This window comes from Strongylocentrotus purpuratus, unplaced genomic scaffold, assembly GCF_000002235.5.
Source record: "Strongylocentrotus purpuratus isolate Spur 01 unplaced genomic scaffold, Spur_5.0 spur5_scaffold_1, whole genome shotgun sequence".
Taxonomy (NCBI): Eukaryota; Metazoa; Echinodermata; class Echinoidea; order Camarodonta; family Strongylocentrotidae; genus Strongylocentrotus; species Strongylocentrotus purpuratus.
In genome coordinates, this window is record NW_022145594.1 from 33,194,494 (window position 1) to 33,212,183 (window position 17,690).

A 17,690-nucleotide genomic window follows, 5' to 3' on the forward strand; every position below is an offset into this window, starting at 1 on the left:
ATTTAATTTCAAGATGATTCATAGGTTTATTGCCTCAAAAGAAAATTTATATAAATGGCAAATTATTAATAATAATTTATGCAACTCTTGTGGACAAGTTGACTCAACTTTTCATTTTATGTTATATTGCAAGGATGTGACTTTGTTTTGGAAAATAATATGTAATTTGATATTTAATCTATTCCAAATAGAAATACAAATAGACCAGAAGATAATAGTTGTAGGTAAGTATATTGGAAACAAGAAATATTCACTTCTGAATGTTATTTTAAATTATGCGCAATATGCAATTTATAAATGTTACGTTAAGAAGATTGTTAATGGTTCTGTTTACTACCCACATACTTTGTTTTTTGAATTCAAGTCGTTGCTAAGATTATTTTTAAGATATGAATGTCTTAGCAAAGAAAATAATACTAAGCTGGAAGAATTGTTGAATGTACTTTAATCTTTGGCCTATGTTATGTTCCACTCAATCATTGAGTTATTAATGTACAAATGTATTACTATAATGGAATAAAAACCTCGCTTGAGGATAAGAGAAAAAAAATATTAAAAGTAAACATAATATTTATCATAAAAGTGGGTTCTTGTATAGTGTTATGTCTGTCAGACTTGACAATTCTAATGCTCAAATATTATTACCCTGGCTTTAGCATGGCTGTCATTAATCAACTCTAGCATTTCAAGGAACCTGGGTCGTGTGTATTAAAAATTAGATTCATGTCTTGCCAAAGAACCTTCACGAAACGGCGGGACTCGAACTGCAAACCATGTGATCTACAGTCCAGTGACATAATCACTAGACCTCCACAATAATAACAACAACCATCGATTAAATATAAGGTTGGCAAACTTTACATAGGGTACCTGTACGTGACACAAGTCTAGCACAAAAATAGCACCATTTCATTATTAACTATTCAATATTGCAAGCTACATTTGATTTTTCTTAGTTAACCTTGCTAAATATCACTTTGGCATAATTTGAAAAATAGACCACTTTGCATGGAGAGAGCACATGTACAAATGACCCCCAGTATATTGACAGATATTCAAATATGGAGAAGTTTGTAGATTTAGTTACTGCCAAAATGATAGAGGTGCTACTTGAAAACATTTTGTTTGCCCTCTTGAAAAGGAAACTTCCACTGTGTATAAAAGAATGAACTACATTTAGGTGTCAGTGCATCGATAACATATTTTTCACGGACATATCATGTATCCACTTGATATTGAAACCCATCAGGGCAAAAAACAAAAGACAACATAGACAAATAAAAACATATGAACTTTCATTTGCCCATGCTGCCCAAGTTTAATGTAATAGCCTCTTAGAAAGATTAATAATAATACTAGTATAAACTTATAGAGCACACACACCGTCAACGGACGCCCATGGCGCTAGCTCAGCTACAATTTTCTTAAATACATGTACAAGTAAAGTAAATGTTTATTGGAATAAAAACAATTTTGATTAAAAACAATCATCAGCTCTGCCCGGTGCCCTCCAGCTGCTCCGTTTACTGACAATTCAAGGGACTCAGGCCCTACACGGGCAGCCAATGAGACTGAAGAGTGATAAGTTATTAAGTTCAGATGTATTAAAAATATAATGTTAATTATGGATTCAGTAAAATAAAATTATAAAACTTAAGGAAATACTGGGTTACATATGGAATGGTAAACTCAGTTTTATTTTCATTTATGTTAAGACCGTTGAAATCCATCCAGCCTTCCATGTCACGAATACAGGCTTCTAACACAATATATTAAAGTTTCAGTCTGCTCTCAATACACCCTCTTATATTCCAACCTTTAACAGATAAAAAGGAACTCAGTAACCATTTTTTTCTTTGCTCTCTTCTTACCAAGGGCACTACAGGGACATGCTTATGTAATGTGTTATGCGCTATACAAGAATAGTTTATTAAGTATTATCACTAGTACAAGGACTGCTGCCTTTATAAAACGAACGCATTTTTAAGGCTATATTCACAGGAAACCTTGTTACAAAAAGAAGGCTCACTTTGTTTCACTTTTCATGTTTTCTCCAGTGTGAATTGTCATGATGATCTGTAAGAGAACCATTGCGGAAAAGCTTTTGCACAGATGGAACACTGATATAAGGTCTTTCTTGAGTGTGGGTTCCCATGTACGTGTTGTTTAAAAACTATGCTTTGGGAAAGCCCTTTGCTACACAAAGAACAGTTGTAGGATTTGTCTTCTGGGTGGATTTTCTTATGTTGTTTGAGCATACTCTTGAGTCTTATTGGAAAATCTCTTGTTACAAATTGGACACTGCAATTTTTTTTCATCCTAGATGGACTTATGCAAATTAAGGAAGATTTTAAAATCTCTTGGTACACACATTACAAGGATAAAACTTATCCCTATCACTTCCTTTGTCGTGTATTGTTCTACATGTATGTCTAATTGTAAGAGACTCACCTCTGGAAAATGCTTTATTACAAATCAAAGTATCAAACACACACATGAGACTTTTCTCCATTGTGAATTGTAATATGATCTTAAGAGTAGCATTGTGAGGAAAGCTTTTGCCACGGACGCCCTGATAGGGTTTTTCTTGAGTGAGGGTTTTCATATGTCATTTAAAGTCAATCCTTTGGGAAAACCTTTTGCTACAAACAGAAAAGTGAAAGGGCTTTTCTTTTCGGTGGATTTTCTTATGTTTCTTGAGATTGCCATGATTGGAAAAGTCTTTGTTACAAATGGAACACTGAATCAGTCCTGAATGGATTTTCATATGTCTCTTTATATTGAGAAATCTCTTGTTGCAAACTGTACACTGATCATAAAGCTTTTCATCTGTGTGAGTTCTAACGTGTGCAGTCAGACTCTTTTCATAGCAATATCCTTTGTAACAATTTAACACTATGGGGCTTAAAGATGAAGTTGAGTTGTGGTCATGCGATTGCATTATGAAAGAAACGGTGTGGAATTGATAAAAAAAGGTTGATCATTTAGCATATAAGTATTGGTGTGTACTGCAAGGTTCTGGAATCATCAAAATTATAAGAAATTTGACCCAGTCTTGGTACAGTTACAAGCACTGTACACAGAAAGATGTATTATGGGACTACACAAACACGTGGCGAAAAAAAATCTGTCCCGATTTTTATGTTACATGCCATATTTAGAATATTAAAGCATTAAAAGAGCCATGGATTTCAGGGAGCATTTTGTAGCTGATGTTCTTCCACCCTTGCATCATAACGATGATAACGCTCACACATTATTTTTCACCTCTTCCCAGAACTCAACCTTCTCTTTAACGTCACTGTGAATTATCATGTGCACAAAAAAAATGATGTGAAAATGACCAGTTACGTTTTAGCCTCTTCTCCACTGCCAATTTCCATGTGTACTGACAAAATGGTCCCTTTTCTTTTGGTACCATAATAACACTTGAAACACTTTGAAAGGCCTCTCTTCTGCATGAATTTTTATATGATATCAGGAATAATCACAGCATGAAAATGCGTTGCGACAACCAGTACACCAACAGAGCTTCCCATCTGTGTACGTTTCTATGGGTTCGAAAAAAGTTAATTAAAATACCGTTTTACAGACAGAAATGGTCCTTTGCCTGTTAAGCATCCTTGAGGTTTGCATTGCATGTTCTGTCTTGTATCATGCTGGGAAGACATACAAACATTAAGTGATGTTGGAAGGGTAAAATACAAAGTACACATACATTATTAATTGAATTTGTACAAAATAAGCCGAACAAAGCGCCCATTATCAAAAGTCGTTATCAAAGGTCCCCGTAATCGGCAATTAAAAACATAATTATTTTGGCACTAGTGCAATACTAAGGAAAAACACAGGTGTTTGGGAATATAAATCAATCATATTCTCCATGGTTCTGTGCAAATCTCAAAGAATAATGTGAACATTGCTGTGTGGCTTACTCACTGCTCCTCCCACAAAGGCAAGAAAATGCCCCTTTGCATATACTTAAACCCTTTTTCTACATGAACCGTGTGGATGACCCCATAATTGCCTGCAGGAACTGGGTAGATTAACCCATTGCCGACATGAAACGTGTGGATAAACCCATTGCCTACAGGAACTGGTTGGATGAACCCATTGCCTACAGGAACTGTGTGGATAAACCCATTGCCTACAGGAACTGGTTGGATGAACCCATTGCCTACAGGAACTGTGTGGATACCCAGGACCAAAATCCAGTTGAAACCAATTGGAACAAAACCAATTGAAACCAGTTGCCAACTGGTTTCAATGGGGAAATTGGAACAACTGGTTCCAATTGAAACCAGTTGCCAACTGGTTCCAATTGAAACCAGTTGAAACCAATTGCCAACTGGTTCCAATTGAAACCAGTTGAAACCAATTGCCAACTGGTTCCAGTTGCCTAATTGGTTTCAACTGGAACCAGTTGTTCCAATTTCCCTATTGAAACCAGTTGGCTTCAATTGGTTTCAATTGGTTTCAACTGGTTTCAATTGGTTTCAACTGGTTTCAATTGGTTTCAATTGGATCCAATTGAAACTTACAGTTGGCATAAACTTAATTAGTTATAAGTTAATTAGCTCTTGCACTAATTATCGCTCATGTCAACACAGAGGCATTGTTATATGTGTCTACATTAAGTACAATGTAAAGGGCATTATAATATGCAGACCATATAATATACTTAACAAGGAAGGCATTGCCATTATATATGTTTGTATTTGATGTATTTTGTACATGGTTAGTGTTTTACTAATCAACTTTTAATCTGTGTAATTACAAAAATATGTTACTAATGAACATGCTTATCATTGCTAATTAATCTTTATATTTATCTAAAACAAATGCATTACTTGCAAATGAAAATTAATTAATAAGTACATTGTAAATCAAAATAAATTACATAAAACATTGATCTGCACACAAGCAGATAATATGCAAATTAACTGGTTTCAATTGGATCCAGTTGGGTAACTGGAAATATTTCCAATTGGAACCAATTGTGTAACTGGAAATGAATTCTAACTGGAACCAGTTGGGTAACTGGAAATTACTTCTAACTGGAAATGAATGCTAACTGGAACCAATTGGGTAACTGGAAATGAATTCTAACTGGAACCAGTTGGGTAACTGGAAATTACTTCTAACTGGAAATGAATGCTAACTGGAACCAATTGGGTAACTGGAAATAAATTCTAACTGGAACCAGTTGGGTAACTGGAAATGACTTCTAACTGGAAATGAATGCTAACTGGAACCAGTTGGGTAACTGGAAATGAATTTTAACTGGAACCAGTTGGGTTACTGGAAATGACTTCTACCTGGAACCAGTTGGGTAACTGGAAAAGACTTCTAACTGGAAATGAATGCTAACTGGAACCAGTTGGGTAACTGGAAATGACTTCTAACTGGAACCAATTGGGTAATTGGAAATGAATTTTAACTGGAACCAGTTGGGTAACTGGAAATGACTTCTAACTGGAAATGACATCTAACTGGAAATGAATGCTAACTGGAACCAGTTGGGTAACTGGAAATGAATTCTAACTGGAACCAATTGAGTAACAGGAAAATCATCTTACTGTTTCCAGTTGAACTTCTAACTGGAACCAGTTGGGTAACTGGAAATGACTTCTAACTGGAACCAATTGAGTAAATGGAAAAATTACCTTACTGGTTCCAGTTGCACTTCTTATTGGTTTGAACTGGAAATGAGTACCCATAACAATATTTTCCAGTTCGGCAATTGGTTTCAACTGGAAATTTTATACTCCAATTGAAACCAATTGAAACCAATTGAAACCAGTTGAAACCAATTGAAACCAGTTGGAGATTTCAACTGGTTTCAATTGGATTTTGGTCCTGGGTAAACCCATTGCCTACAGGAACTGGTTGGATGAACCCATTGCCTGCAGGAACCGGGTGGATGAACCCATTGCGTGCAGGAACTGGGTGGATGAACCCATTGCGTGCAGGAACTGGTTGGATGAACCCATTGCCTACAGGAACTGTGTGGATAAACCCATTGCCTACAGGAACTGGTTGGATGAACCCATTGCCTGCAGGAACCGGGTGGATGAACCCATTGCGTGCAGGAACTGGGTGGATGAACCCATTGCGTGCAGGAACTGGGTGGATGAACCCATTGCCTGCATGAACTGGGTGGATGAACCCATTGCCTACATGAAATGGGTGGATGAACCCATTGCCAGCATGAACTGGGTGGATGAACCCATTGCCTACAGGAACTGGGTGGATGAACCCATTGCGTGCAGGAACTGGGTGGATGAACCCATTGCCTGCATGAACTGGGTGGATGAACCCATTGCCTACATGAAATGGGTGGATGAACCCATTGCCCGCATGAACTGGGTAGATGAACCCATTGCCTGCAGGAACTGGGTGGATGAACCCATTGCCAGCATGAACTGGGTAGATGAACCCATTGCCTGCAGGAACTGGGCGGATGAACCCATTGCCTGCAGGAATCAGATCGATCCTGTATTATTATAAGTCTATATGGGCATGAGAGTATTCGGTAATCAATTGTCAAGTGTGGGTTTTCATATGCACTTTACAGGTACTCTTTTCCCGAAAGCTCTTGTCACAGACGGAGCACGGAAAGGGTTTTTCTCCCGTATGGATCCTCATGTGTCGTTTGCAACAACTGTTACTAGTGAATCTTTTCTCACAAATAGAACAAAAATATGGCTTTTCCCCTGTGTGAACTCTCTGATGTTCTGTCAGATAACCCCGTTCGGAAAAGGTTTTGCTACATACGGAACACTCGAAGGGCCTTTCACCTGTGTGGATTTTTATGTGCCTTGAAAGGTGATGGGTTTGGGAAAATGTTTTTTTACAAAAAGAACACTCGTAAGGCCTTTCTCCTGTGTGGATTTTATTGTGCCTTGAAAGACCTGAGGTGTTGGAAAATGCTTTGTTACAAATCAAACATACATGAGGCTTTTCTCCACTGTGAGTTGTCATATGCTTTGTATGGGTACTCTTTTCCCGAAAGCTTTTGCCACAGACGGAGCACAGAAAGGGGTTCTCTCCCGTATGGATCCTCATGTGTCGTTTGCAATAACTGTTACTAGTGAATCTTTTCTCACAAATAGAACAAAAATATGGCTTTTCCCCTGTGTGAACTCTCTGATGTTCTGTCAGATAACCCCGTTCGGAAAAGGTTTTGCTACATAAGGAACACTCGAAGGGCCTTTCACCTGTATGGGTAACTATGTGTCTTGAGAGTTGTTCAACACGACTAAAACTCACATTGCAGTACATACACTGATATGGCTTTTCGCCTGTATGGGTTCTCATATGCAGACCCAGACTAGAGTTATGGCTATATTTCTTATCACAAAGCTTACACTGATATGGCTTTTCGTTTGTATGGGTTCTCATGTGCTCTACGAGACCATTACTCCGCCTATATTTCTTATCACAAAACTTACACTCATATCTCTTTTTTCCTGTATGAACTGTCATATGTTGTGCAAGATTACCACTTGTATGAAAGCCTTTGTCGCAAACTGTACACCGATAAGGCTTTTCTCCTGTATGGATTCTCAGGTGTTCCTTTAGACTGTTCATGTACAGAAATCTCTTCTTGCAAAACGTACACTCATGGGGCTTTTCTCCTCCATGGGTTCTCTTGTGCCTATATAAACTAGGGCTGTGGGCAAATCCTTTGCTACAAACACAACAGAGAAATGTTTTTTCTTTAGTTAGGCTGCAGCTAGGATCATTTTGATCGCTTCCTTTTGCACAAATCTGGGAAGACTGATTGATCATCTCGTCATATTCCATCGTGATGTCTTCATTCCTATCTATATCCATTCCTCCAGGTTCATGAGATGAGGTGGTAGCATCCAGTGTCTCTCGGTCGGCTGCTTGTTTTTCATGAAAATAAGCCACTTGGCTTGGTATGAGACAAGAGTCATACTCACTAGGGCAACTCTCTCTTTCAGATGAATAGGATTGAGTTCCTATGCCAGCTTCTAATGGGAAATCCTCTGGAAGATGTCTCACACCGTCACATGATCTATCACCTGACATTTCCTGAGTTTTCCTCATACTTTGATGGGAGCTCTGCATTCTTGAATCCCCACCTGAGCACAAAGAGCAGGATGAAATATCTAACTTTGAGTTTAAATGGAAGCTTCCCAAGTAAGTTACATGTACTATGTAGGTACACAGATTTAATTTAAATTTTATTTAAAAACAATATAGCACCCTTTCATAAAAAAGGGTACCTGAGACATATATGTTTCAATCACAACCACATACCTAAAATGCATATATCGATATATAATTTGGTAGTTCTGTGCTCCTATCATGTGATAGATACATCTCAAGCTCAACTCTGAAGTTTGTAAAGATCTGAAATGCTTTTAAGTAGGTTGGTAAGGAATTATAGAATTAGGTCCATTAGAATAAAAACAATTTCAAATTTAATTTCCCTTAAGAACATTATCGGGTAAGGTACAGTTGAATTGAAAATATATATACTACCCTGGGCCACTCATTGTTCTTCAAATGATATTAGCCATGAACTTCACTGTAAATTATTCTGTTTGTGTGTCCTCCTTTGAGATCAAACATAAACAATTATGGTATTATTGGTATTATGGCATGGTGGCTCAGTGGTTAGAGCGCCCGCCTCATGAACGGGAGGTCGTGGGTTCGACCCCGGCCGAGTCATACCAAAGACTTATAAAAATGGGACCTTCTGCCTTCTAGCTAGGCGCTCAGCATATTAGATTGGAGAAGGGTAGTAGTAACAATTTACGTTATGCAGGGCCCGCTGGAAGAGCAGTTTCATAACTGAAGTGGCTACCCTGGATAAATAAAACGTTATTATATTATTATATTATTATTATGTACTCCAACACATTTCAATTCAGATAACCATTCAATTCCCGTGAAATGAAAGACACAGTCAAGAGTTTCAACTTGGTTTTGTGGAGAAATAAAATCTCTCTTTCGTTAAGATCATGTTACTCTGTCTGTATATTCATTATTTTTTTGGCTCATATTTTCAGGCAGTATGTATCTCCTTTATTTCCATTCTTTTTTGTTGTTGTTATTTTGGTGCACTTTATAGTTTTGCTCTTGTTCGATATCTTCCTCTTTCTCTCTTCAGATATTAAGAAAATTTCTCTGTAAGTCTCTCTTATCCTCAATTCTGTAATGTCTTCTTTAAATCTTCTCCTGATCCCTCTTTCTCTAGTTTGATCTCTCTCTTTCCCTCTCTTTCTTGCTCTCTCTTAATATTTATCTAAATTAGGCGAGGATGGATATTCAGGCAGTCACATCTCCAGTGAAATAGTAACTACCGGTACAAAATCTCCATACACACATTATTACCCAAATATGAGAATTGAGAATTGCTATAATAATAAACAAAACAACCAAGATCATGTCATCAATGTTGTCTAAAACAGGGTTTTAATCCACCTCAATGTGTGCACCATTATGTACAACCTTCCTGGACAGGTATTTTTTTAAAGGCCAAACTGATCACATGCTGTTCTTCAAATTGGCAACAATTATACATGTACTTATATTTCATTGCTACAGTGTTCTCATAAAAAGTAATGTCTATGAAGACAATAACATGTTTATATTGAGAGAAAAAAGAAGAAAAAGAAAATGGCCAATTTTCTTAGAAATCTAATGATTTAGAACCTCTCAATGTGTTGGCAATTTAAGCATTTTACAGCTTACTTCTTTTCTAAAAAACATGATAATAATAATAATTATAATAATGATAATAATCATACAGGTAATTTTCATGATTATTATTAAAATATTAGTAAAAACAATAGCAATAGTAATAATATTAATAATACTTATACTGGTGGGTTATAGTGCTTATGTCTCTCAGACTTGACAATTCTAATGCTCAAACATTATTACCCTGGCTTTAGCATGGCTGCCATTAATGAACAATTGCATTTCAAGGAATGTGGGTCGTGTGTATTAAAAATTAGATTAATGTCTTGACAAAGAACATTCATGAAACGGCGGGACTCGAGCTGCAAACCATGTGATCTACAGTCCAGTGACATATCCACAAGACCACCACAACTCCAACCATAACAAAAAATAACAAGTAAATATAAGGTTGGCAATTTTGACATAGGGTACCTGTAGGTGATACAATCTAGCACACAAAATTAGCACCATTTCATTATTAACTATTCAATATTGCAAGCTACATTTGATTTTCTTAGTTAACCTTGCTAAATATCACTTTGGCATAATTTAGAAAGCAATAGACCACTTTGGAGATGATCATGAACAAATGACCCCCAATATATTGACAGATCTTTCAAATATGGAGAGGTTTGTAGAATATTTAGCTACTGCAAAAGGGACGGAGGTGCTACATGAATACATTTTGTTTGCCATCTTGGAAAGGAAACTTCCACCTGTGTATCATAGAATGTACTACATGTACATGTAGCTGTCGGTGCATAGAATACATATATTCCACAAACATATCATGTATCCATCATTCCTATTGATGGCTTTTAAAGTTTTATTTTTACAAATTTATTTTTACAAATGACCTTCCTCTGCCCATGCACAGATACCATCTACAAAGTGGTGTACCGTACTCCTCCAAATATCATGATATTGCCTGTCATTGGTACTCTTTTTTGCCCTTGTAACAATCAGTGTTGGACAGTATTACAGTAAGGCATTATTTAAATGACTCCTTAGGAACACTCGATGTTGAAATTCTTGTATATAAAGGCAAAAAACTTGCATTGAGTCTGACCTCAAAAAAATTATATTCCTAATCTTAAATGGATAAAAGGAGCTCAGTAAACTTTTTTTCTTTGCTTTCTGTGTAGCTTTTTTCTTACCAAGCGCACTATAGGGACATGCGTATGTAATGTGTTATGCGCTATACAAGAATGGTGTACAAAGTATTATCATTAGCAGTCCAAGGACTGCCACCCATACAAAACTAACACTCATATGGCCTATCTCCTGTGTGGGACATGTATGTGCATTTTGTGGATATATTCACAGGAAATCTTTTGTTATAAATAGTAGGCTCACTTTGTTCCATAGGGTCTTCGCGTCGGAATGTTGGGTTAGTGAATAATCTATCCCTAAGTCCCGAAGAGTCAGGTGTAATGTTTGAGAAAGACACTTGTCTTATTACCAAAAGTGTTGGTTCCAGTTTACCAGGGGTTTTCTGAAAAGCCTACAGCACATCTACGAAAAGATCTTGTCTCGACCCAAAACTTACGTGATAATATCCATAAGAGTTTGTCTGAAAGCTAGCAGTTGACGTCTTCATTGTCTGATTGTATGGGCATTTTTTCAAATTATGGAGATGTAAAAAGATTTCCATACCTCAAGGACAATCTTTGAAAAAATGTGATTATAAGTATTCAATTGAGTTGACCTGTCATGATTGTTTGGGCATGTTTACACAAAAGTTTGTGTAACCCGATGTAATGCACCTGACCTTTCATGAATATTGGGGCATATGTTTTCACGATAGTTCATATAACCTGACAACCTGACCTGATACAAAGACCAGATGGAGCCAACAAGCCACAGACAGAACACCCATATGGCTTTTCACCAGTGTGACTTCTTATATGCCTTACAAGAAAGAAGTTACTGCTGAACCCTCTGTTACAAACCAATCATTTATGAGGCATTTCTGCTATGTGACTTTTCATATGCAATAGCAGGCTCTTCTCATAGCAAAACCCCTTGTTACAAACGTTACATCATTAGGACTTTTCCAAATTAGTTTCTTTGGTGTGTATCATTTTATGTCTTAAAAGAATTCTTCTTTGGGAAAATACTTTGTTACAAATCAAACATACATGAGGCTTTTCTCCACTGTGAGTTGTCATATGGTTTGTATGGGTACTCTTTTCCCGAAAGCTTTTGTCACAGATGGAGCATGGAAAGGGTTTTTCTCCCGTATGGATCCTCATGTGTCGTTTGCAATAACTGTTACTAGTGAACCTTTTCTCACAAATGGAACAAAAATATGGCTTTTCTCCTGTGTGAATTTTCTGATGATCTGTCAGATAACCCCGTTCTGAAAAGGTTTTGCTACATACAGAACACTCGAAGGGCTTTTCACCTGTGTGGATTTTTATGTGCCTTGAAAGGTGATGGGTTTGGGAAAATGTTTTTTTACAAAAAGAACACTCGTAAGGCCTTTCTCGTGTGTGGATTTTATTGTGCCTTGAAAGACCTGCAGTGTTGGAAAATGTTTTGTTGCAAATAAAACACTCGAAAGGCTTTTCTCCTGTATGGGATCTTATGTGTATTGAGAGCATATAACCACAACTAAATCTCACATTGCAGTACGTACACTGATATGGCTTTTCGCCTGTATGGGTTCTCAAGTGCTCATGCAGACCATTACTCCGGGAGTATTTCTTATCACAACATTTACACTGATATGACTTTTCTCCCATGTGAACTTTAATATGTTGTGTGAGATGACCCCTTTCATTAAAGCCTCTGTCACAAACCGTACACTCATGTGGCTTCTCTCCTCCATGGATTTTCATGTGTCTAGACAAGCTAGACCTGAAGGTAAAACCTTTGCTACAAACACTACAGAGAAAGGGTTTATCTTTAGTTAGGCTGCAGCTAGGATCATTTTGATTGCTTCCTGTTGCATGAAGCTCGGAAGACTGATTGATCGTCTCATCATATTCCATCATGATGTCTGTATTCCTATCTATATCCATTCCTCCATGTTTATGAGATGACGTGGTAGCATCCAGTGTCTCTCTGTCAGCTGCTCGTTTTTCATGAAAATAAGCCACTTGGCTTGGTATGAGACAAGAGTCATACTCACTAGGGCAACTCTCTCTTTCAGATGAATCGGATTGAGTTCCTATGCCAGCTTCTACCGGTAATGGGATATCCTCTGGAAGACTCAAACGTCTTTCCCCATCACGTGATCTATCACCTGACATTTCCTGAGTTTTCCTCATACTTTGATAGGAGCTCTGCATTCTTGTATTCCCACCTGAGCACAAAGAGCAGAATGAAATATCTAAGTTTAAGTTTAAATGGAAGCTTCCCAAGTAAGTTACATGTAGGTACACAGACAACTATAACAGAGTACTGGTGTTCACTTTGTTTTCTTTTTATAAAAGGAAACATTTAACATTCAGATGTAAATTTGATTTAAAATCAATATAGCACCCTTTCATAAAAAAGGGTACCTGGGACATACTGTATATGTTTCAATAACAACCACATACCCAAAATGTGTCCTCCTTTGAGATCAAACATCAACAATTATGGTATAATTGGTATTATGGCATGGTGGCTCAGTGGTTAGAGTGCCCGCCTCATGAAAGGGAGGTCGTGGGTTCGAACCCCGGCCGAGTCATACCCAAAGACTTATAAAAATGGGACCTTCTGCCTTCTAGCTAGGCGCTCAGCATATTAGATTGGAGAAGGGTAGTAGTAACATATTATGTTATGCAGGGCCCGCTGGAAGAGCAGTTTTATAACTGCAGTGGCTACCCTGGATAAATAAAACGTTATTATATCATCATATTATTATATTATGTACTCCCAACACATTTCAATTCAGATAACCATTCAATTCCCGTGAAATAAAAGACACAGTCAAAAGTTTCAACTTGGTTTTGTGGAGAAATAAAGTCTCTCTTTCGTTAAGATCATGTTACTCTGTCTGTATATTCATTATTTTTTTGGCTCATATTTTCAGGCCGTATGTATCTCCTTTATTTCCATTCTTTTTTGTTGTTGTTATTTTGGTGCACATTATAGTTTTGCTCTTGTTCGATATCTTCCTCTTTCTCTCTTCAGATATTAAGAAAATTTCTCTGTAAGTCTCTCTTATCCTCAATTCTGTAATGTCTTCTTTAAATCTTCTCCTGATCCCTCTTTCTCTAGTTTGATCTCTCTCTTTCTCTCTCTTTCTCTCTCTTTCTTGCTCTCTCTTAATATTTATCTAAATTAGGCGAGGATGGATATTCAGGCAGTCACATCTCCAGTGAAATAGTAACTACAAAATCTCCATACACACATTATTACCCAAATATGAGAATTGAGAATTGCTATAAAAAATAAACAAAACAACCAAGATCATGTCATTAATGTTGTCTAAAACAGGGTTTTAATCCACCTCAATGTGTGCACCATTATGTACAACCTTCCAGGACAGGTATTTTTTTAAAGGCTAAACTGATCACATGCTGTTCTTCAAATTGGCAACAATTATACATGTATTTATATCTCATTGCTACAGTGTATAATAAAAAGTAATATCTATGAAAACAATAACATGTTTATATTGAGAGAAAAAAGAAGAAAAAGAAAATGGCGAAGTTTCTTAGAAATCTAATGATTTAGAACCTCTCAATGTGTTGGCAATTTAAGCATTTTACAGCTTACTTCTTTTCTAAAAAACATGATAATAATAACAACAATTATTATTATTATCATAGTGATAATTATAATAATTATAATAATGATAATAATCATACAGGTAATTTTCTTGATTATTATTAAAATAATATTAACAACAATAACAATAGTAATAATATTAATAATACTTATACTGGTGGGTTATAGTGCTTATGTCTCTCAGACTTGACAATCCTAATGCTCAAACATTATTACCCTGGCTTTAGCATGGCTGCCATTAATGAACAATTGCATTTCAAGGAATCTGGGTCGTGTGTATTAAAAATTAGATTAATGTCTTGACAAAGAACATTCATGAAACGGCGGGACTCGAGCTGCAAACCATGTGATCTACAGTCCAGTGACATATCCACAAGACCACCACAACTCCAACCATAACAAAAAATAACAAGTAAATATAAGGTTGGCAATCTTGACATAGGGTACCTGTAGGTGATACAATCTAGCACACAAAATTAGCACCATTTCATTATTAACTATTCAATATTGCAAGCTACATTTTATTTTCTTAGTTAACCTTGCTAAATATCACTTTGGCATAATTTAGAAAGCAATAGACCACTTTGGAGATGATCATGAACAAATGCCCCCAATATATTGACAGATCTTTCAAATATGGAGAGGTTTGTAGAATATTTAGCTACTGCAAAAGGGACGGAGGTGCTACATGAATACATTTTGTTTGCCATCTTGGAAAGGAAACTTCCACCTGTGTATCATAGAATGTACTACATGTACATGTAGCTGTCGGTGCATAGAATACATATATTCCACAAACATATCATGTATCCAGCATTCCTATTGATGGCTTTTAAAGTTTTATTTTTACAAATTTATTTTTACAAATGACCTTCCTCTGCCCATGCACAGATACCATCTACAAAGTGGTGTACCGTACTCCTCCAAATATCATGCTATTGCCTGTCATTGGTACTCTTTTTTGCCCTTGTAACAATCAGTGTTGGACAGTATTACAGTAAGGCATTATTTAAATGACTCCTTAGAAACACTCGATGTTGAATTCTTGTATATAAAGGCAAAAAACTTGCATTGAGTCTGACCTCAAAAAAATTATATTCCTAATCTTAAATGGATAAAAGGAGCTCAGTAAACTTTTTTTCTTTGCTTTCTGTGTAGCTTTTTTCTTACCAAGCGCACTATAGGGACATGCGTATGTAATGTGTTATGCGCTATACAAGAATGGTGTACAAAGTATTATCATTAGCAGTCCAAGGACTGCCACCCATACAAAACTAACACTCATATGGCCTATCTCCTGTGTGGGACATGTATGTGCATTTTGTGGATATATTCACAGGAAATCTTTTGTTATAAATAGTAGGCTCACTTTGTTCCATAGGGTCTTCGCGTCGGAATGTTGGGTTAGTGAATAATCTATCCCTAAGTCCCGAAGAGTCAGGTGTAATGTTTGAGAAAGACACTTGTCTTATTACCAAAAGTGTTGGTTCCAGTTTACCAGGGGTTTTCTGAAAAGCCTACAGCACATCTACGAAAAGATCTTGTCTCGACCCAAAACTTACGTGATAATATCCATAAGAGTTTGTCTGAAAGCTAGCAGTTGACGTCTTCATTGTCTGATTGTATGGGCATTTTTTCCAAATTATGGAGATGTAAAAAGATTTCCCGCATATCTCAAGGACAATCTTTGAAAAAATGTAATTATTAGTATTCAATTGAGTTGACTGTCATGATTGTTTGGGCATGTTTACACAAAAGTTTGTGTAAACCGACGTGATGCACCTGACCTTTCATCAATATGGGGGCATGTGTTTTCACGATAATTCATGTAACCCGACAACCTGACCTGATACAAAGACCAGATGGAGCCAACAAGCCACAGACAGAACACCCATAGGGCTTTTCACCAGTGTGACTTCTTATATGCCTTACAAAAAAGAAGTTACTGCTGAACCCTCTGTTACAAACCAATCATTTATGAGGCATTTCTGCTATGTGACTTTTCATATGCAATAGCAGGCTCTTCTCATAGCAAAACCCCTTGTTACAAACGTTACATCATTAGGACTTTTCCAAATTAGTTTCTTTGGTGTGTATCATTTTATGTCTTAAAAGAATTCTTCTTTGGGAAAATACTTTGTTACAAATCAAACATACATGAGGCTTTTCTCCACTGTGAGTTGTCATATGGTTTGTATGGGTACTCTTTTCCCGAAAGCTTTTGTCACAGATGGAGCATGGAAAGGGTTTTTCTCCCGTATGGATCCTCATGTGTCGTTTGCAATAACTGTTACTAGTGAACCTTTTCTCACAAATGGAACAAAAATATGGCTTTTCTCCTGTGTGAATTTTCTGATGATCTGTCAGATAACCCCGTTCTGAAAAGGTTTTGCTACATACAGAACACTCGAAGGGCTTTTCACCTGTGTGGATTTTTATGTGCCTTGAAAGGTGATGGGTTTGGGAAAATGTTTTTTTACAAAAAGAACACTCGTAAGGCCTTTCTCGTGTGTGGATTTTATTGTGCCTTGAAAGACCTGCAGTGTTGGAAAATGTTTTGTTGCAAATAAAACACTCGAAAGGCTTTTCTCCTGTATGGGATCTTATGTGTATTGAGAGCATATAACCACAACTAAATCTCACATTGCAGTACGTACACTGATATGGCTTTTCGCCTGTATGGGTTCTCAAGTGCTCATGCAGACCATTACTCCGGGAGTATTTCTTATCACAACATTTACACTGATATGACTTTTCTCCCATGTGAACTTTAATATGTTGTGTGAGATGACCCCTTTCATTAAAGCCTCTGTCACAAACCGTACACTCATGTGGCTTCTCTCCTCCATGGATTTTCATGTGTCTAGACAAGCTAGACCTGAAGGTAAAACCTTTGCTACAAACACTACAGAGAAAGGGTTTATCTTTAGTTAGGCTGCAGCTAGGATCATTTTGATTGCTTCCTGTTGCACGAAGCTCGGAAGACTGATTGATCGTCTCATCATATTCCATCATGATGTCTGTATTCCTATCTATATCCATTCCTCCATGTTTATGAGATGACGTGGTAGCATCCAGTGTCTCTCTGTCAGCTGCTCGTTTTTCATGAAAATAAGCCACTTGGCTTGGTATGAGACAAGAGTCATACTCACTAGGGCAACTCTCTCTTTCAGATGAATCGGATTGAGTTCCTATGCCAGCTTCTACCGGTAATGGGATATCCTCTGGAAGACTCGAACGTCTAA

General features: G+C 37.0%; 3 protein-coding genes across 3 annotated transcripts; 1 reads left to right on the forward strand and 2 right to left on the reverse strand.

Moving 5' to 3' along the window:
* The first annotated feature begins 4,061 nt into the window (after window positions 1-4,061).
* On the forward strand, window positions 4,062-6,510 carry LOC115921330 (snake venom metalloprotease inhibitor 02A10-like). Its single transcript, XM_030978705.1, has 2 exons — window positions 4,062-4,159; window positions 5,883-6,510. The coding sequence occupies exons 1-2, from the start codon at window positions 4,062-4,064 to the stop codon at window positions 6,508-6,510; spliced, it is 726 nt and encodes a 241-aa protein (XP_030834565.1).
* On the reverse strand, window positions 5,873-17,682 carry LOC115921055 (zinc finger protein OZF-like). Its single transcript, XM_030978087.1, has 3 exons — window positions 17,598-17,682; window positions 12,857-13,030; window positions 5,873-8,111 (listed from the first exon to the last, which is right to left on the reverse strand). The coding sequence occupies exons 2-3, from the start codon at window positions 13,014-13,016 to the stop codon at window positions 6,547-6,549; spliced, it is 1,725 nt and encodes a 574-aa protein (XP_030833947.1). The 5' UTR covers window positions 13,017-13,030; window positions 17,598-17,682; the 3' UTR covers window positions 5,873-6,546.
* On the reverse strand, window positions 15,588-17,604 carry LOC115921057 (gastrula zinc finger protein XlCGF7.1-like). Its single transcript, XM_030978089.1, has one exon. The coding sequence runs from the start codon at window positions 17,485-17,487 to the stop codon at window positions 16,507-16,509; it is 981 nt and encodes a 326-aa protein (XP_030833949.1). The 5' UTR covers window positions 17,488-17,604; the 3' UTR covers window positions 15,588-16,506.
* Window positions 17,683-17,690: the final 8 nt, after the last annotated feature.